Source organism: Wyeomyia smithii, chromosome 2 (assembly GCF_029784165.1).
Source record: "Wyeomyia smithii strain HCP4-BCI-WySm-NY-G18 chromosome 2, ASM2978416v1, whole genome shotgun sequence".
Taxonomy (NCBI): Eukaryota; Metazoa; Arthropoda; class Insecta; order Diptera; family Culicidae; genus Wyeomyia; species Wyeomyia smithii.
The window spans coordinates 175,659,897-175,679,706 of record NC_073695.1 but is presented as its reverse complement, the minus strand read 5'-3'; the positions used below and the strand labels follow the sequence as shown (position 1 = coordinate 175,679,706).

Below are 19,810 nucleotides of genomic sequence, written 5' to 3'. Positions count from 1 at the left end.
GAAAATGGGTCAAAATGCGTGAGCAAACATGAGGTAAAAGGTTCCATAGAAATCAGACAAGTTCATTGTTCGATAGATGAATGTTATGTGTCAGACATGCGCAATGCAACTCGAATTTGTTATCCTTCTGTACTTGAGGAAGGAAGCATTCACATACACTACTTGGATTATTTTTTATATGCCGGCCAGACAAACCATGATCAGAAGCGTCTTAATGTTGTATTCATGATGAAACAACATTAATAAATGTAAACGATATTTTTCCAGAAGAATAATCTCTTCGTTTAAATAATTCGCCTCGTATTTTTTAATTTGTTCGATAACCAAAGTTAGAAGAAAATTTTTGTTAGAAATGTTTTTTTTTTTCTGAATAAAGTTTAAATTATAAATAACCAACCTAAACTTGTAAGTAAAACCATGCAATGAAAAAAAAATTGAGAGAAACTGCTCTTGAAATAGACGTTAGTTTTTATTAGATTCAAAATGAATTGGGAAATCATCACTAAACAATTCATTCTACTTCCAGAGTCATATTTGGTGAAACATGACTAACCCGCCAGTGTTATTTTTTTCGCGAGCGAGCAGTCGACCTTCGCGACATTCCACAATGTTCGTGGTGCTTCCACAGTGTATTCGTATAGCTTTACCTAATTATGCAATCAGAGACGGTTGTCATAGTGTGCCTACTTTTATGAGTGTATCAAAGTGAATAAATAAAATAAATACCGATATTTCACCGGTACACCGGATGGTAGAAAGAGGAAAAACACAATGCTGAATATATTATCACCGCAATTTTGTTGTTTGATTAACTTGACCACTGTGTATGATGTGATGCTGTCACCAGTAAGAAACTGGAAGTACTGTGAAGTAGGGTTAGTTTGGTGGATTCGTAGGAATATTTTTTCGAATATTTTATAAGCTAACAGCTACAAATGTACAACTTGTATGAAGTTTGCCTCGAAACGATTTTAATATTTGTGTATAGCAGCAATTGGTCATCACTTCTACTTAATTCCACTACGAGTGTCACGGACAGCGACCGGTTTGCTGATGGATACTTCCCGAGCCGCGTGCTATTATGCTTTGTTACGTACGGCTTAACAATTGATCCGATATCCAAACTGTGCATGCCTAAGTTCGTTTTAGTGAACTTGGAACGCAAGGAACGAACGTGGCAAACGGGTTGAGTGTGTCACCTACATTTCGGTTGGCAGCATTATTAAACTTGAATGGTTTACCAAGAAATTATGGCTTCAAAAAACGAATAGTTAAAACACCGGAATGAAAGGGTAGTTAAAACTGACACAATGGAAGAATAATAATTGCCTTGTGTTGTTTGTCGTAAGCAAGTTTCTTTTTCGAACACAATGTATTTTGTTAGTAGGTTTGTAACTAGAAACATATCAGATACCTACTTGTTGTTATTTTTGGGGTTTTCAATAGACTTAATGAGGATCCTGGTACTTGTTTCTAATTTTGGAGGGGTCTTTGATAAACCACATGGACTTGAAAAGGAGAGAAAGGGGCCTTCTTCCAAGTGACTTTTAATTTGTGATATGATCCACTAACCTTAATATTTCTAGCTTCATGCATTTCCGATTTCGTATCTAATATGCAGCACTCGACAGTAATTGTCAAAACATGACAATTAGTGTCATGTACAGACTTTGTCGTCCTTCAGCTCAAATGTATTGAACACTTTCCAATTCAGATCCAATGTGCATAAAAACAATGTTTACGAACGTACCATGAATATTTCCAAACCTAAATAGATCACTTTCCTTGGTTGTATCCCAATTACTACACTGCATCATCATCATCACCATTAGCATTAAAATGCGAGTGACCGGAAAATCGGATAACTTTCGCGCTGTCCAACAGCTTGTGTTGTTTTCGCGTTTTTTGTTTTTATTCATTATCTTATTATCCCATTTCCAGCGTCAGCTCGCATTGTTACAAATCCATCAAATAAAATTCCGAATTCAAAGTGACGCTAGAGTCGTCCAAACATTGAGTGGAGAATTGCTTTATGACGCGCAAACCTACTACCTATTATAGTGGTACCGGTTGTATTTGTTTCATTGCATTTCGTACGTATGTTCGTTCACGTTTTCCTGTTTTTTTCCGGCAGCTGGCATATTTTGAGTGGAGCTTTTATTTTGCTCTATCCCGTTAGCCCGTGGCATCCCCAGTTGGCTCACCGAAACTTTTTCCTTCATCGTTTTTGTATCAGTCATGACTAGACTTGCTTGTGATTGGAATGTTTTATTCTATTTTTTTAATGTGAATGAATGTATGAGGGAACATTTACATTTTTGCATAAAAATATATTGTGCGAGGCATACGGACGCGAGGCAGAGTATGCTAGGCAGATTAGACGGACACGAACCATATGGACGTTGAATGGACACGAGACCGAATGGACGCAAGGCCGAATGGACATGAGGCCGAGGGGAAGTGAGGCGGAATACGGTATTATCGTCACCATCATCATAGCCCTCTTTCAATACCATGTATTTCACTTCAGAGTGTCATTTGAAAAGAAATATACTCGCGGTCTTCGGTCGATTTCTGAATATAGGCTGGCATTCTGCTTCCGGAATAACGTCAATATACCAGAGGAACCTGTAGTGGGGACATTTACATTTCTGCATCAAAATACAGCAAAGTTTTTTTGAAGTAGAATACTTCTCTCAGGAAGTTCGGCTACATAGGGATGTGAAATGAAAATCTAAAACCGGAAAAAGTGAAAAATATGTCCAATTTCAAATGCCAATAAATCGGTTAGTATTCGATGGATTTCCTTCGTTCTTGCAGCAATAGATTGGAAAATCTTCTTAGATTCTTCCCAAAATAAGATAATTGTAATTTTATTATTCACACTATTGTACTATTGAAAATAGTCAAGCCTTGTCAAAACGAAAAATTCGACCTCTGATTGGTCGTTATATGATTGCTTCCCAAGCACGGTCGACAGGATCATATACCTTGCAATTGAAAACATGCTATTTGGCCTATATAAGAGCCTGTTTCAGCCGGAGCCGCTCATAATAGTTCTAGACAGCGACAACAGCAGTCGTCCTTCTTTAGCAGCAGCACTAGCCCTGTGGTTGGTCACCACGTCTTAGGAGCAGCGCGGTTTTTCTCAGCGTGTGTCGCTAGAATGCCATTATTCCCCCCGTGTTGGGGCAGCATGAAGATTGCCATCAGGAAATCCAATTTTGGAAATCAAAATGCCTTTTTCAAGGCAAATAAACAAGTCATTGAAAGTTAATAATTTTTGTCAACGTAAGCAAGCATTCTGTGTTGCATCCTAGCAATTTAAATCTGTCGCACCCGTCGAATTTACTGAATGTGAAATAGCTTCCACAGTGCATGCTGTCCGTGTATCTTAATTCCCCCAATGTTAGGGCAGCTCAAAGGTTGTAATTAGCAACCGATTTTGAACCGCAAAATGCTTTTTTCAAGGCAAATAAAAACATAATTGAAGGTTAATAATTGTCTGGCATCAACACAAGCAGACATTCTGTGCGGGATGCAATCAAATTCTGTTGTAGTTGTCTAATTTTTACTTTTACTTTATTTAGTAAACCCCCCACTGTAGGGGCAACGCAAAGGCTGCGATCAGCATAACCAACTTTGAATAACAAACTGCCCTGTTAGACCGCATTCACAAAGACAGTTAGTTCGACTATGCAGAGCTAATATGAAGTTGATTCAATCAATCAGCAGTAACAGAATTTCGTCAAAATCTGATAGATTTCCTGTCAGAGCAGGTGTGCCTCAAGGTTCAGTCTTGGGTCCAGTCCTGTACAATATATTCACTTCAGATCTTCCTGATTTGCCTCCAGGATGCACAAAGTCATTGTTCTGCGATGACACAAGCATTTCCGTAAAAGGAAAAAGTCTTCGTGTCATATGCAGTCGATTGCAGAAAAGTTTAGATATTTTTTCTTCCTACTTGCAAAAGTGGAAAATCTCTCCCAATGCTTCTAAAACTCAAATGATAATTTTTCCGCATAAGCCTAGGGCTTCTTTCCTCAAGCCAAACAATAATCACGTTGTCAAGATGAATGGGGTTATTTTACGTTGGTCTGACAAGGTTAAGAACTTGGGACTAATTTATGATAAAAAACTTATTTTCAAAGAGCACATTGAGAGTATACAAGCCAAGTGCATCAAATATACGAGATGTTTATATCCTCTCATTAACAGGAATTATAAACTTTGTTTAAAGAACAAACTTTTGATTTACAAACAAATTTTTAGACCAGCAATGCTTTATGCTATACCGATCTGGTCAAGTTGCTGTTCAACAAGGAAGAAAACGCTCCAAAGGATTCAGAATAAAATTCTAAAAACGATTTTGAAGCGTCCTCCTTGGTTTGGTACACTCGAATTACATAGACTTACTGGTGTTGAACCATTAGAAACAATGTCAAATAAAATTATTAACAATTTTCGACAAAAATCGTTGCAATCCTCAATTGCTACGATAAGCTCTCTTTATAGCCAATAAGTTAGCAATTAAGTTAGTTGTAAGTTTACTTCCCCTTTTCTGACGAGTAGGTTTAAATCCCTACGAATGATAAGTCCTAATTGCGAAAGCAAACAAATCCTAACAATTAAAATCACAAATTTCTAACAGTGTTGAGAAGTCACCATTGTGATTGGACACACATACTCATTATTTACTAATATTTATCATAAATACTTAAGCTACTAACAAATTCCCTAAAAAAAAAACAGAATTTCGTCGTCTCCCAGTTGCCAAGTTGCAACATGATGCAACACGCAACAGCGAGCAAACGAAATCGCTTGATGTTACAAACCGCGATAAGATACGGGTTAAAACCGTTGCGTGTGTGAGAGCACCATCGGTGTTTATTCGCTGGATACAAAAATCAAATGTGAATTGTGGAATAATTCGTCTAAAGAACATAAGGAAATGGTAAACCTGGGGTGACATCGCGCATTTCGTTTCGAGCAACTCGAGCAAAACTAAATGATCGCTGGGGGGACGTTATGTTTCGTTTTTCGTATTTTTTCGACTTTGCGGGTTATATGAGCCGCAGGACAAATGACAATGACAGCTCTTTTTAAGCTTGAAGCATAACTGGCAGTATGCGACCTACTCGAAAATAGCGAAAATCGTTCGAATCGAGCTGCGCAATGCCACCCCTGAACTGAAAGGCGTTGCCTATTACGTAGCACCCTTCGGCTATAAAAGAGTGTTTCTGGGAAAACTAGCTACATTCATTAGTCGGAAGGTGAACTGGAGCACCGTCCACAACGTTGACAGCAGTAACAGCAGATATCGGCACTCAGCAGTAACAGACCATAACAGCGGGTGGCGCCTGTGGTTGCCTTCAAATTAAACAAATCACTTGCCCTGTGGTTGGTCATCACGTCTCAGGAGCAGCGCGGTTCTTCTCAGCGTGTGTCGCCAGACTGCCATTACTCCCCCCGTGTTTGGGCAGCATGAAGATTGCCATCAGGAAATCCAATTTTGAACATCAAAATGCCTTTTTCAAGGCAAATAAACAAGTCATTGAAAGTTAATAATTTTTGTCAACGCAAGCAAGCATTCTGTGTTGCATCCTAGCAATTTAAATTTGTCGCACCCGTCACATTTACTGAATGTTAAATAGCTTCCACAGTGCATTTCGTCCGTGTATCTTAATTCCCCCAGCGTTGCCAACCCTCCAGTTTTTCCTGGATATCTCCAGTTTTTTTTGAAGATCGTCAGCGAAACAGCTGAAGGTTGAATATTTCCAGTTTTTTGAAAATTTTTCCAGTTCTATAATCATCACCACATTTTTTTTACTCATTCCCATTACATGTATGGTCTTTTCAGTATTTTGTGCATTCATGCGCCTCGGTTGTAAGATTTCATTCGAAATCTACTCAATTTCAAGTACGCCAGTGACTATAATCTCCATGTGTAAACAATTTTATTTCAGCCTTTTTGGTTACATGCAATAATACGGTGCAGCATTTTTGAACCTGAAATCGAATAAATTTATGTAAAAGCTTCAAGTTTTCTTCAGTTTTTTATTTTGCTTCCAGTTTTTAATAAAAAAAGGTTGGCATCGCTGATTCCCCCAATGTTAGGGCAGCTCAAAGGTTGTAATTGTTGAGGGTCTCGGCCTTCCTCCAGTAAAGCTCTGCTTTGTTCTGGCATTAAAGTTGGAAACAGTTCTCCATGGACATCTGCCTACTCATGAATCCTTAACTACGATGCCGTTCCTGAATGCGGAACCACTATTTACCTGCTATCGGAGCAGCTTTGCCGGTTGAGGGTTTCGGCCTTCCTCCGGTGAAGCTCTGCCTTGTTTTGGCAACTACACAAGCATTCTGGATTTTGGCAATCAAAACTTCTGCTGGCTGTTTGATTTTCAGTGTGAAAACAGCCTTCAACTTTGTTATCAAAGTGCCTGACTACGCTTTGGTAATATTGTTTGAGTTAAATGTTTTCAAAATTTTACAATATTTCTCTTTTTCCCATTCAATAAAACAGGTAATACGATGCCTTCGTCATACGCGAGTTCACCATAACTCCCGCTATCGGCGTAACACAGAGATGCAATCAGCGTCATATCCGATTTAATATTCAACAACAAACTGTCCTTTTTAGGACAACCAAACAAATGAATTGAAGATTTAACATTTTCTTATTCTGAGCTTCAACCAAAAGTTAATTATCTTAATTTGAATTCACATGTACATATACTCTGTCCCCGTGGTTCTGTGGTTAGCGATGTCGATCGGCTAGCTCTCCCACACGGTTGTGATATCGGGTTCGATTCCCGATCAGGTCGAGGATCTTTTCGAGCTGGAAATTTTCTCGACTCAGCACTGGGGCACGGTGTATCGTTGTACTTATCCTACAACATGCAAAATGTGCCGAAAACAATATCGATAACGAATTCTCTCAACTAATCTAGTTGATCGAGACCGCATTAGCCCCCCAGGCTAGCGTGCGATATTGTTGTTGTTATATACTCTGACTGTTGAAACTTGTTTGCGCCGCAAAGAGTTTGTACTTTTCCTGTTCAGTGAGGTCGTATTTATATGTGCAAACTGAAATTGAGTAGTACTTCAACTTCGTTTGCACAGAATTTTCAATACTGCCAATGAGCGGTGAACATTTATTTACTAGGAAAAATGACTGACACGCGAGCAGCCGGGTTATCTTTCTTGTAAAAGCATTCTAGTTCAACCTTGTGGTCGTGGCTTTGCACACAACCTTCCTGTGATTTTTTTTACATGATGGATACGTACCGTGCAAAAAAAACGTGTAAAACAACGCGTTATTTGGAAAAACGACGTAAATATACATATTTTTATTTCAAAAGGTAAAAATTTCCCTTTTATAGGTTCCTCTGGTGACTTCCGTCCTCCAATGGTGTTCTTATCTATGCCCATGTTGCCAATAAGCATTTTTATCAGACAACCCATTACCAAATACATGAGAAAGTTAGCAGGTTCCAAATGCCTGCCGGAACTCAGGAATATATCCTACATCCGGTGACCTAGACGAAAATCGAACAATATTTGATTAAAGTTGAGCAGTTCTACAATAATGTCCCAGTTGTAATATTTTTTTAAACTGTCATTTTTGATTTGGCTGAAACTCTGCATAGACGTTTCTATAGGTAAAAGATGCGATTTTGTGCTATTGCTTTAATTTTTTTTCAAAAGGACTCATTTTTGAGAAGCTGCTATTTTGGGAAGGTATGGATAATTACAAATATTTTTAAAGCAGAAACGGTTTGTTTGGCCGGTGTGACGTCCTTGGCGAGGTTATAGATAATAATTTTGTCTTTCCGAAAAAAAACTACACTCTAGAAAAATTATTTATTTTTTGAAATAAAAAAATTAAGAGAAAAATTTAAAAATAATTATCTAAAAAAGCTCATTTTTTAAAATCTGTTTTTTTTTATAAAAAGATTTCCTAAACAATGAAACCGGTCTGATGATGGAGAAATCAGGAAAGAAAAGTTATAATATTTACTTTGCAAAAAAGATTTTTTTTTTTCATAGGGTACATTTTTATGGAAGGACAAAATTATTATCTACAACTTTGCCAAAGACGAACCGTTTTAACTGTAAAAATGTTTTTAATTCCCCATATACTGCAAAATACATATACTTGAAAATATTTCTACAGCCAAAACGGTTTGTTTGATTGGCATAGTGTCTTTGGCAAAGTTTTGGATAATATTTTTGCTTTTAAAAAAAAATATTCCCCTTGGAAAAAAAATTAAAAAAAACATTTTTTTTTTCAAAAAATCAACTTTTTTTTCTTGATTCCTCCATGTTCTATTGTTAAGGTATTTTTTTGTAGTTTTTTTAAAAAGAAAATCAGACTTCAAAAATTAATTTTTAATTTTTCGTTAAACTTTTTTTTTTCAAAAAATAAATATTTTTTTTAGAGTGTACATTTTTTTGGAAAGGCAAAATTATTATCTACAATTTTGCCGAAGACGTCGCACCGATTAAACAAATAATTTTGGCTCTAAAATATTTGAAATCATCAATACCTTTCCAAAATAGCATTTTTCAATAGCTTCTCAAAAATGAGTCGTGCTCCAAAAAATTAGACCAAAAGCACAAAATCGCATCTTTTTCATCTTTTGGTACATTTTTTTTCTCTTTCTCATCGATTTATTTTCGTCCTTCGTCTCTCTCTTTTGAGCGAAGTTCGCCCTTGTACAATTTTCAATCCGTTTCCTGGCCTTCACAACTAAATTACGCGAAAAAAAATTTTTTTGACCAAGTTCCACATCGAAATGTTCTGTATAAAATGAACGTTGGTTCTCGATGTTTGCGCGCTATCTCCGATTTTCGTCCAGCCTCTTGCGTGAGGTTCACTGCCAATCGTTGGTGGAAGACCCTTGAGATTGTTGAATAGTGTAGACATAAAGTATGTCCCACATCAAATTGCATCACAGAAAAAAAAACCCTGTAGAAAATTTCCTAGTTGGCCGTGGCGTTGAACCACTCCGAGTTAGATCCGGCCAGAAGATCGTAGGTACTCTGGACAGTGAAGAACAGTAGTCTCGGAAGCTGCCGGAAGTCCGCCATGATGCAAGTCTGATTAGACAATTAGGCTTCATCAGCATCTGAATGTATAGTTTCCGGGCCCGTGACTTTCCCACCAAATTTTCCGTTCGTCACGATTTAGAGCCTTCTGCTCTTCGTACGTATGCAGTCTTTACCGGTCCTTAGCTCTCTGAACGAAAGACTTGGACAGATTCAACTTTTGGCCACATCCATGACGGAAGCTTTGGGATTCCGCGTAAACGCCTTCACAACACACTTGTGATTCTAATCACTAGTAGAACATCTATTACGACCGTATTTCTCCTTTCGTTCGATGCTCAGAGTTTCGTAGTAACGTTTAATCGCAGGACTCATCGTTGACTACACGATTCCGAGTTGTTTTCCGATATCTCGATGAAAGCAGACGATTTTCCAGTTGCTTGCGAAAAATCAATTCACGACGTTGCTTTCCGGGTAACGGTATTTTTTTCCAATTTTTGAAAAACTAACAGCAATAAAAATACAGTGTAATAATACCCAAATCCTCAAAACAAAATACCAAATGGATAATTTTCGATTAGTAGTAACGATTCAACAACCCATGATTTTTCATGTTGGTGAACAAAACGCGAACGATTTGCCAATTTTCTTCTGACTCAAACGGAATCTCACTGACAACTGCACAACTTTGCGATTTATAAACAACTCTGTGAGCAGCAACTGGGCAAAATTAGGTTAATTTCATCCAAGTATGAAATGTTACGCAAGTTTAAAAGTGGCGCAATAATTCTTGTTTTACCCTTTTTTAAAATAACAACTGAACTATTAGTATGTTGCTGTCTAGTTTCTAAAGCTTGTCAATACTAGGTGTTAGAAACATTTCTTAATACACTAAAGTCGCTTTTTACGCGGGGGATACGTGCCGCGTAAAAAAAACCGCGTAAAATAAAAACCGCGTAAATTCCGGAATCCGCGTAAAAAAAACCGCGTAAATTCCTAGAATTGAATCTAAACATTTTATACTGACGCTGTAACGTGCCGTATTCCAACCATTTCTGTGGTAAACTCTAACTTGAGAGGTTCTATCAGCTCAATTGCTAGATCTTATGTTATTGACCTTATGCTGACCCATCAATTGTCTGGAACAGTTACTGACAAAAATAATAACTTAATAACCGTCTGTCATTGGCGGCATGATTTCTATTTCATTCATTATTTCGATCGCATACTGCAACAACCACAATTAGACGCGATCGTCGAATTTTTCTAGCTGTTCTATCGATTCCGCTGCTATCCCTATAAACAAGGCTAGGCCTGAAGCTATTTTGTATTCCATAGTTTGGGCGTTGGCTGTTTGCATGTATGTAAAGATAAGACCTGCACGTTTGAATCAGCGGCCAGTAAAAAGTAAATAACGTTTCGCCTGAAATCATGTAGCTTCACTTGTCGATGACACTGTACGCACAGTTGCTACTTAAGTTGGCTTGTGTCTTGCAGGTACCCGTATCATAGAAAGTTTCTCGCATGCCAATATCGCGGTGTGATTGCTATACACCTACTTGAAAATTATAGAATGCAATTCAGCTGTTGAAGTGTCGTGCCGATAGTTATACTTTTATATTTCTAGTGTATTACTATGAGGAGGTGCCAGCAGCTTAATACGGTTTCACGTTATTGTCTGTGAATTGTCGCTTCAAATTATTATTTCTTATTCGGCTTTTTAAATTTTTCAAAAAGTTATTTTTATACTCTATATCTGTTTTTTTTCGTCAATTGTTTTTCAAAAAAGAGTGTTTTAAAACTGTGTTTTTCGATCAATAAAACAATTCAGACGTGCAACAGCACTTATTAAAAATTAAAATCTTGAAATAAGAATGCAAAATTTATTTTAAATTAAATTATCGAACTTGTTTATCTGTACCCTACCTGTAGCGACAGATTGAATGAACATAAACGAATTAACCTGATGTCATCATTTCTCGTTTTGGCTTCAATCACTATCAGTCGCTGTCGTACACATAACGAGTGTGCTTTTTGATTCATATGAGTTTCAGTTTCCATTATCCGGTATTATGTGAACAATAAGTGAGGAACTATTATTCAGGCTCTGCTTCATACCTGAAATTGTGAATTCATGTTTCGTTTGAATTTATTTCCTATTGTATTCCTATGTATTTCCTAGAAGAATATCTTTCTAAACTATGTTGATAAAAGGCTTATTGAGAATAATTATCATATTAAAAAACGCTCTGTATAGAGACTTCATCGAATGATCATCTTTATTTTATCTGTACACCACGTTTTAAATTTTAACGTGGTGATACCAGCACTAATTATTGTTGTTTGTTCAAAAACCACGTCTTTCATTTTCTTTCTAGCTTCACGATAAAGTTTATTCCGAGGGCATGACTCTATATATTTTAATTGTTTATTTATCTTCGACTCGTTCGCACATGAAACTTACTCTCCCGGCAAATGAAATGTGTCCTTTACTTTTCTTGACATGGTTGTGTTTGTTTACTCGTTTCAACTTTTTGAATCTCTGCTTCTGCTGCAAGTTACATCTTAGCGTCGGTTAATTGGTACATCGTTTTTTTTTTTGAATTTCATGTGTCTATAGTAGATGTTCGAGTTTGGTTCGGAAACAATATTATCCAGTGGAACTCTTGATTAACGCTTCCTGTGGATATCGCACTAAATGTGCGAATCGCAAGACTGTGTCATACCCACAATGTATGTTTACTCTTTATAACAAGGTGTTGGAGTATGCACGATATTCATTTCCCTTCTATTGCATAATATTTTTGTACATTTGCTAAATGATGGCACCGCACATCGTGCGCTTCTGTTGTGCTGAATAGTAGCTGCCTTGAGAACGAGAAGTGATGACGTGATGCATGGAGTGTATCTGTTGTCATAGCTCAAACAGTCTGATGTGCTATAATCGCATGAATTGTTTAACCATGGACATTTTGCAAAAAAAGGTGTGGTTTTATATTGGAATCTATGAAAGTACATTTCTTTCCAGATGTATGTTTATGCGATAAGTAGATTATGTCATTATTATTCATTAGCTAATGTGTTTGCCAATACGTATCGGGGTTCTTAAGAGCGGAAATTCTCTCATTGTTTGTTATAATTTTTGTTTTTTAACACATCAAGTAGAAAAGGCATTCCGTCTTGCAAGCTGTCAAATTGTGGCATTAACTTAATAATATAAAACGTATGTTCCAATTGTTTTATCAAATATTCTGGCGAATACACAAAGGAAAGCCTCTTAGACATCAAACAATGAGTAGACTCATACACATTGTTGAAAAAATATTTAAATTCGTTTTCTTGAACAGTAAGAAAATTTGATTACACTGTGAGTGATCTTCTTGCCATATTGCGATGAAAAACCCTAAAAGTTGTAAAGGTGCACAATAAGACACAAAATCCAGTTCTTACTCAAGTTACCGGAAAACACCGTTTCACTGAATGAACGCGCTTGAAAGAAACGAAATAGGATAGTATGTTTCTTCAAGTAAAATGACACCCTTGAATCTGCTTGACTTGCACCGACAAACGATTTTAAAAGTGCATAATAATGAGTTTAAAGAGACACAGGTTTTTATGTTGTTTATATAATTAAATGTCAATTTCCGATACGACGCGAAATAGAAGCTATTTGTTAATGTTTACAATTTACTATTTACATTAGGTTCTACTTTTGTTCCAAAAAGTGATAACGGTTTTCATTACTTAGTTAAATGATAACAATTGGGCCTCGGTTTAGTCTACTGAGTCCAATGTGATATAATATTATTGTAGTAGTTATCTCCTCTGCCTAATATCCTATATATACAGACAGGTATGTAGTAGGCGTTCTATCGCTACCAGCGCTTTCGTTTTTTAACCTGTTTTGTTCTCATTAGTGTGGAAAATATTCTCTCTCGGCAGTCTGTGTTCGCTTTCTTCTCCCTTCCTCTCGTTAGTTATCCTGGACCTGCTGGCGCGTTTTGCATTCCACACCACGTACCTATTTGCACACGCTACAGTAGCCGCAGACATCATGACGGCGAAACCAATTATACTATAGTAAATGGGGCGCTGCACTGTTGTCATCACTAATGCTGCTGCAATCATTGGGGGAAATTTGAAGCATATATCTCTCTTGTAAGCCGACGTTTATTTAACAATTGCTTTCTGATTTTTTTTGCAGAGTTTCTTTTAAACCCCGCTAGGAGCTCGCTCTCCCGGACAGTAAGCTTCTAGCCATGACGACTGACATCTCGGTAGTACGATGGGACCCCAGTCAGGGTCCCGGTCAGGAATACATCGACGAATACGAATACGATGGAGGAAACTCCAGTTCACGTCTTTTCGAACGGTCACGAATAAAAGCTTTAGCAGGTTAGTACAATGTTAACATCCGTCGTTATCACAACCAAAACCGTGATGTGATAAAAATATTCTTTGTTATCTTCTTTCAGAGGAACGTGAAAGTGTTCAAAAAAAGACATTCACAAAATGGGTCAATTCGCATTTAGTGCGGGTCAACAGTCGAATAGGCGACCTGTACGTTGACATGCGAGATGGCAAAAATTTGATTAAGCTCTTGGAAGTGTTATCCGGGGAGCGCTTGCCAAGGCCAACGAAGGGAAAGATGCGTATCCACTGCCTAGAGAATGTAGACAAAGCATTGCAGTTCCTGCGTGATCAGCGCGTCCATTTGGAGAACATCGGCTCCCACGATATTGTCGATGGTAATGCAAGTCTAAATCTAGGTCTGATTTGGACTATCATTTTGCGGTTCCAGGTAGGTCCAGTGCTAAAAACCCATGTTAGATTCAAATTAATCAATGTGATCCCTCTGAATTTTACAGATCCAAGACATTACAATAGAAGAAACTGACAACAAAGAAACGAAATCCGCAAAAGATGCCTTGTTGCTCTGGTGTCAAATGAAAACTGCCGGTTATCACAATGTTAACGTGCGCAATTTCACCACATCATGGCGCGATGGTCTTGCATTTAATGCAATTATTCACAAACATCGCCCGGACCTGATTCAGTTTGAAAAGCTGACAAAGAACAACCCTATCCAGAACCTGAACAATGCGTTCAACGTTGCGGAAGAGAAGCTTGGACTGACTAAGCTGCTGGATGCAGAGGATGTGTTCGTCGAACACCCGGACGAAAAGTCCATCATCACATATGTCGTGACGTACTACCACTATTTCAGCAAGCTGAAACAGGAGACCGTGCAGGGCAAACGTATCGGCAAGGTAGTAGGTATCGCCATGGATAACGATCGTATGATCAACGAGTATGAATCGCTTACCAGTGAGTTGCTGAAGTGGATCGAAGTGACAATCGTTCAGTTAGGTGATCGACAATTCGCGAACTCGTTGGTTGGTGTACAACAGCAACTAGCACAATTCTCTAATTACCGAACGGTTGAAAAACCACCGAAGTTCGTGGAAAAGGGAAACTTAGAAGTGCTGCTATTCACCCTTCAATCTAAAATGAGAGCAAACAATCAAAAACCGTACACTCCAAAAGAGGGAAAAATGATTTCTGATATTAACAAAGCTTGGGAGCGTTTGGAGAAGGCTGAACATGAACGAGAATTAGCACTCCGAGAAGAACTTATCCGGCAGGAAAAATTGGAACAGTTGGCTGCACGTTTCAATCGCAAAGCAACAATGAGGGAAACCTGGTTATCAGAAAACCAACGTCTGGTCAGTACAGACAATTTCGGATTCGATTTGGCAGCAGTTGAAGCAGCTGCCAAGAAGCATGAAGCCATTGAGACCGATATTTTTGCTTACGAAGAACGAGTTCAAGCTGTTGTTGCAGTTTGTAATGAGTTGGAGGCCGAAAAGTATCATGACATAGAACGAATTGCTGCTCGTAAGGAGAATGTTCTTCGTCTGTGGAACTATCTTCTTGAACTTTTGAGGGCTAGGCGAATGCGGCTGGAATTCTCCATTCAGTTGCAACAGAACTTCCAGGAAATGATCTACATTTTAGACTCGATGGAGGAAATCAAACAGCGTCTGCTAACCGACGATTACGGCAAGCATTTGATGGGTGTGGAAGACTTGTTGCAAAAGCATTCACTAGTTGAAGCTGATATAAACGTTCTCGGCGAACGTGTTAAACAAGTTGTACAGAACTCACAAAAATTCTTGGGCGACGAAGAAGGCGGTTACAAGCCTTGCGACCCAGCGATCATTGTCGACCGTGTTCAGCGTCTAGAAGATGCATATGCCGAGTTGTGCAAACTTGCTGTTGAACGTCGTTCTCGGCTTGAAGAGAGTCGCAAGCTGTGGCAATTCTATTGGGATATGGCAGATGAAGAAAATTGGATTAAAGAAAAGGAACAGATTGTATCCACTGATGAGATTGGTCATGATCTAACAACTGTGAATCTTTTGTTATCAAAACACAAAGCATTAGAGAAGGAAATTAATTCTCATGAACAACAGTTAATGGCTGTTAGCACAGTTGGTGACGAACTGGTTCGTCAGGGACACTTTGGAGCTGACCGCATCGACGAACGTCTCAAAGAGATCTTGGCTATGTGGAACAATTTGTTGGACTTGACCGTTTCGCGTCGTAAGCGCCTTGAAAATGCAGTGGACTACTTCCAGCTGTTTGCCGATGCTGATGATGTGGATAACTGGATGTTGGATGCTCTACGCCTCGTTTCATCCGAAGATGTTGGACGAGATGAAGCCAATGTGCAGAGTCTATTGAAAAAACACAAAGACGTTGCGGATGAACTGAAAAATTATGCCGAAACCATTGAACAGTTGCATACTCAGGCTAAGAATTTGATCCTGAATGAACCGGAACAGCAAAAGGTTCAGGAACGTCTTGCTGCTATCGATGCCCGTTACAAAGAACTCATGGAACTGGCTAAACTTCGCAAACAACGGCTATTGGACGCCCTTAGTCTGTATAAACTCATTTCCGAAAGTGACGGAGTGGAACAATGGATAGGCGAAAAAGAACGTATGTTACAGACTATGGTACCAGGAAAAGATATCGAGGATGTTGAAATCATGAAACATCGTTACGATGGTTTTGATAAGGAAATGAATGCGAATGCTTCCCGCGTAGCTGTCGTTAATCAGCTTGCTCGCCAGCTCTTACACGTTGAGCATCCCAATTCGGAGGAAATCATTGAAAAGCAGAATCATCTGAATCAAAGCTGGTCGAAACTTCGAGACCAGGCCGAAAGTAAGCGCGACGAGCTGAAATCTGCTCATGGAGTACAGACATTCTACATCGAATGCCGTGAAACCGTGTCCTGGATCGAGGATAAAAAACGTATTCTTACAGAAACAGACAGTCTGCAGATGGATTTGACCGGGGTAATGACATTGCAACGTCGTCTAAGCGGAATGGAACGTGACTTGGCCGCGATCCAAGCCAAATTAACTGCCCTTGAAAGTGAAGCAGATGCAATCGAAGGTGAACATCCAGAGGAAGCTGCTTTGATCCGCGAAAGAGTGGCCCAAATCCAAGTTATTTGGGAACAGTTGACACAAATGCTTAAAGAACGTGACTCGAAACTGGAAGAAGCAGGCGATCTGCATCGTTTCCTGCGTGATTTAGATCACTTCCAGACCTGGTTAACCAAGACACAGACGGATGTGGCTTCAGAAGACACTCCAACTTCGCTACCAGAAGCCGAAAAACTACTGAATCAACACCAGAGTATTCGTGAAGAAATCGACAACTATACTGAGGATTACACTAAGATGATGGAGTATGGTGAAGGTTTAACTTCAGAGCCGACACAAACCGAAGATCCACAATACATGTTCCTACGTGAACGCTTGAAGGCCCTGAAGGATGGTTGGGAAGAACTGCATCAAATGTGGGAGAATCGGCAGGTTTTGCTTTCGCAGAGCTTGGATCAACAGCTATTTAACCGAGATGCTCGGCAGGCCGAAGTGCTTCTAAGCCAACAAGAGCATGTTCTTAGCAAGGATGATACGCCGGTTAATCTTGAACAAGCGGAAAATCAACTGAAGCGTCACGAGGCTTTCCTTACTACGATGGAAGCCAATGACGAAAAGATCAACACTATTATCCAAGTTTCAGAGCAGTTGGCTGAGAAACAGCACTTCGATTCGGAAAAGATTGGTAAGCGAGCGGAAAGCATCGCTCATCGACGCGATGACAATCGTACCCGTGCTATTGAGTTGCACGAAAAATTGAAGAACCAAGTGAAACTGCACGAATTCCTGCAGGATATTGAAGAGCTGACTGAATGGGTACAAGAAAAATACATCACTGCTCAGGATGACACTTACCGTAGCGCTAAAACCGTTCATAGCAAATGGACACGCCATCAAGCCTTTGAGGCGGAAATTGCTGCAAACAAAGAGCGTTTACATGAGGCTCAAAAGGCTGCCCAAGATTTAATGGTGGAGAAACCGGAGTTCAAAGAAATCATTGAACCCAAGTTGCAAGATTTGGCGAAGAACTTTGACGATCTCGAGACAAGCACCAAAGAAAAGGGAGCTCTTCTATTCGATGCTAAGCGTGAAGTTATCGTGCAACAGAGCGTGGATGATATTGATTCCTGGATGGATGATCTCGAAAAGCAAATCATCAATACTGATACGGGTAATGATTTGACTTCAGTGAATATTTTGATGCAAAAGCAACAGGTCATTCAAACACAGATGGCTGTCAAAGCGCGTCAAGTTGAAGAGCTTGAGAAGCAAACCGAAGTCCTTACAAAGACCGTTCCTCAGGATGTCGTAGAACCGATTGTGGAGAAGAAACAAGCTGTTCACGACCGGTTCGAAAAGATCAAAGCTCCATTGCTCGAGCGTCAACGCCAGCTCGAGAAAAAGAAGGAAGCCTTCCAGTTCCGTCGTGATGTCGAGGAAGAAAAACTGTGGATTGATGAAAAGATGCCGTTGGCTAACTCCCAGGAGTATGGTAACTCATTGTTCAATGTGCATGTACTGAAAAAGAAGCATCAATCGCTGAACACCGAAATTGATAATCACGAACCGCGAATAATGACTATCTGTAATAATGGACAAAAACTGATCGATGAAGGGCATGAAGATGCTTCTCAATTCGCGGATCTCATCAGTCAACTGACACTGAAATGGCAGGAGTTGAAGGATGCAATCGATAATCGACACAAACAGTTGGACCAATCAGAAAAGGTACAGCAATACTTCTTTGATGCTGCTGAAGCAGAATCATGGATGAGCGAACAGGAACTGTACATGATGGTAGAAGACCGGGGTAAGGATGAAATTTCCGCTCAGAATCTAATGAAGAAACATGAAACACTCGAACAATCGGTTGAAGACTATGCAGATACAATCCGACAGTTGGGAGAGACCGCACGGCAGTTGACTACTGAACAGCACGCTTACAGTGACCAGGTGTCGGTTAAACAATCCCAGTTGGACAAACTTTATGCAGGATTGAAGGATTTGGCCGGTGAACGCCGTGCTCGTTTGGATGAAGCTCTGCAACTCTTCATGTTGAACCGAGAGGTAGATGATCTTGAACAATGGATCGCCGAACGTGAATTGGTTGCAGGGTCGCATGAACTTGGCCAAGATTATGACCACATCACATTATTATGGGAACGATTCAACGAATTTGCCCAAGACACTGCAACCGTAGGAAGCGAACGTGTGGCCAAGGCGAATGGTATTGCGGATGACCTTATAAGTGCTGGTCACTCTGATAGCGCTACAATAGCCGAATGGAAGGATGGTTTGAACGAATCCTGGCAGGATCTTTTGGAACTGATTGAAACTAGGAAGGCTATGCTTGCTGCATCTCGCGAACTGCATAAGTTCTTCCACGACTGCAAAGATGTTCTTGGTCGCATTATTGAAAAGCAACATGGAGTTTCGGATGAACTGGGACGTGATGCTGGTTCTGTGTCAGCTCTACAACGCAAACATCAAAATTTTATTCAGGACCTTATGACGCTCCACTCACAAGTACAACTAATTCAGGAAGAATCTGCAAAACTTCAAGCAGCATATGCTGGTGAGAAAGCACGAGAAATCACCAACCGAGAACACGAGGTACTCGCCGCTTGGGCCAATTTGCAGGGCATGTGCGACGCTCGTAAGAACAAACTCGCTGACACGGGAGATTTGTTCAAGTTCTTCAACATGGTCCGTACATTAATGCTTTGGATGGAAGATGTCGTACGACAAATGAACACATCTGAAAAGCCACGTGATGTTTCTGGCGTTGAACTGCTAATGAACAATCATCAAAGTTTAAAAGCAGAAATTGATACCCGCGAGGACAACTTCTCAGCATGCTTGGCTCTTGGAAAAGAGCTGTTAGCAAGGAATCATTACGCTTCTGCAGACATCAAGGAACGCCTGCTACAACTGACTAACAGTAGAAACGCTCTATTACATCGATGGGAAGAACGTTGGGAAAATCTCCAGCTGAGTAAGTGGTTGCCATATGAAACTTTTAACTCATCATCTGATATTTTTCTCTTATTTGCATCAGTTCTTGAGGTATATCAGTTTGCTCGCGATGCTGCTGTTGCCGAGGCTTGGCTTATTGCACAGGAACCATATTTGATGTCAACGGAACTGGGACACACGATTGACGAAGTTGAAAATTTGATTAAGAAACACGAGGCATTCGAAAAATCTGCTGCAGCACAAGAAGAACGTTTCAGTGCTCTAGAGCGATTAACAACGGTAAACTATTAAGAGCAGTACTACTTTAAAATAGATAATTTTAT

At 39.5% G+C, this 19,810-nt stretch overlaps 1 protein-coding gene across 9 annotated transcripts in view; it reads left to right on the top strand.

Moving 5' to 3' along the window:
* The window catches only part of LOC129726063 (spectrin beta chain), a 47,736-nt gene that overhangs the window by 19,911 nt on the left and 8,015 nt on the right, over positions 1–19,810 (top strand). For all 9 annotated transcript variants that reach the window (XR_008728235.1, XR_008728234.1, XM_055682655.1 and 6 more), the window contains exons 2-5: positions 13,256–13,446; positions 13,527–13,852; positions 13,920–19,506; positions 19,570–19,766. Coding sequence is in view for 7 of the 9 variants with exons in the window: in XM_055682655.1 (XP_055538630.1) it covers positions 13,311–13,446; positions 13,527–13,852; positions 13,920–19,506; positions 19,570–19,766 (6,246 nt within the window). In the remaining 2 variants the exon portion in view is untranslated. The remainder of the gene's footprint in view (positions 1–13,255; positions 13,447–13,526; positions 13,853–13,919; positions 19,507–19,569; positions 19,767–19,810) is intronic.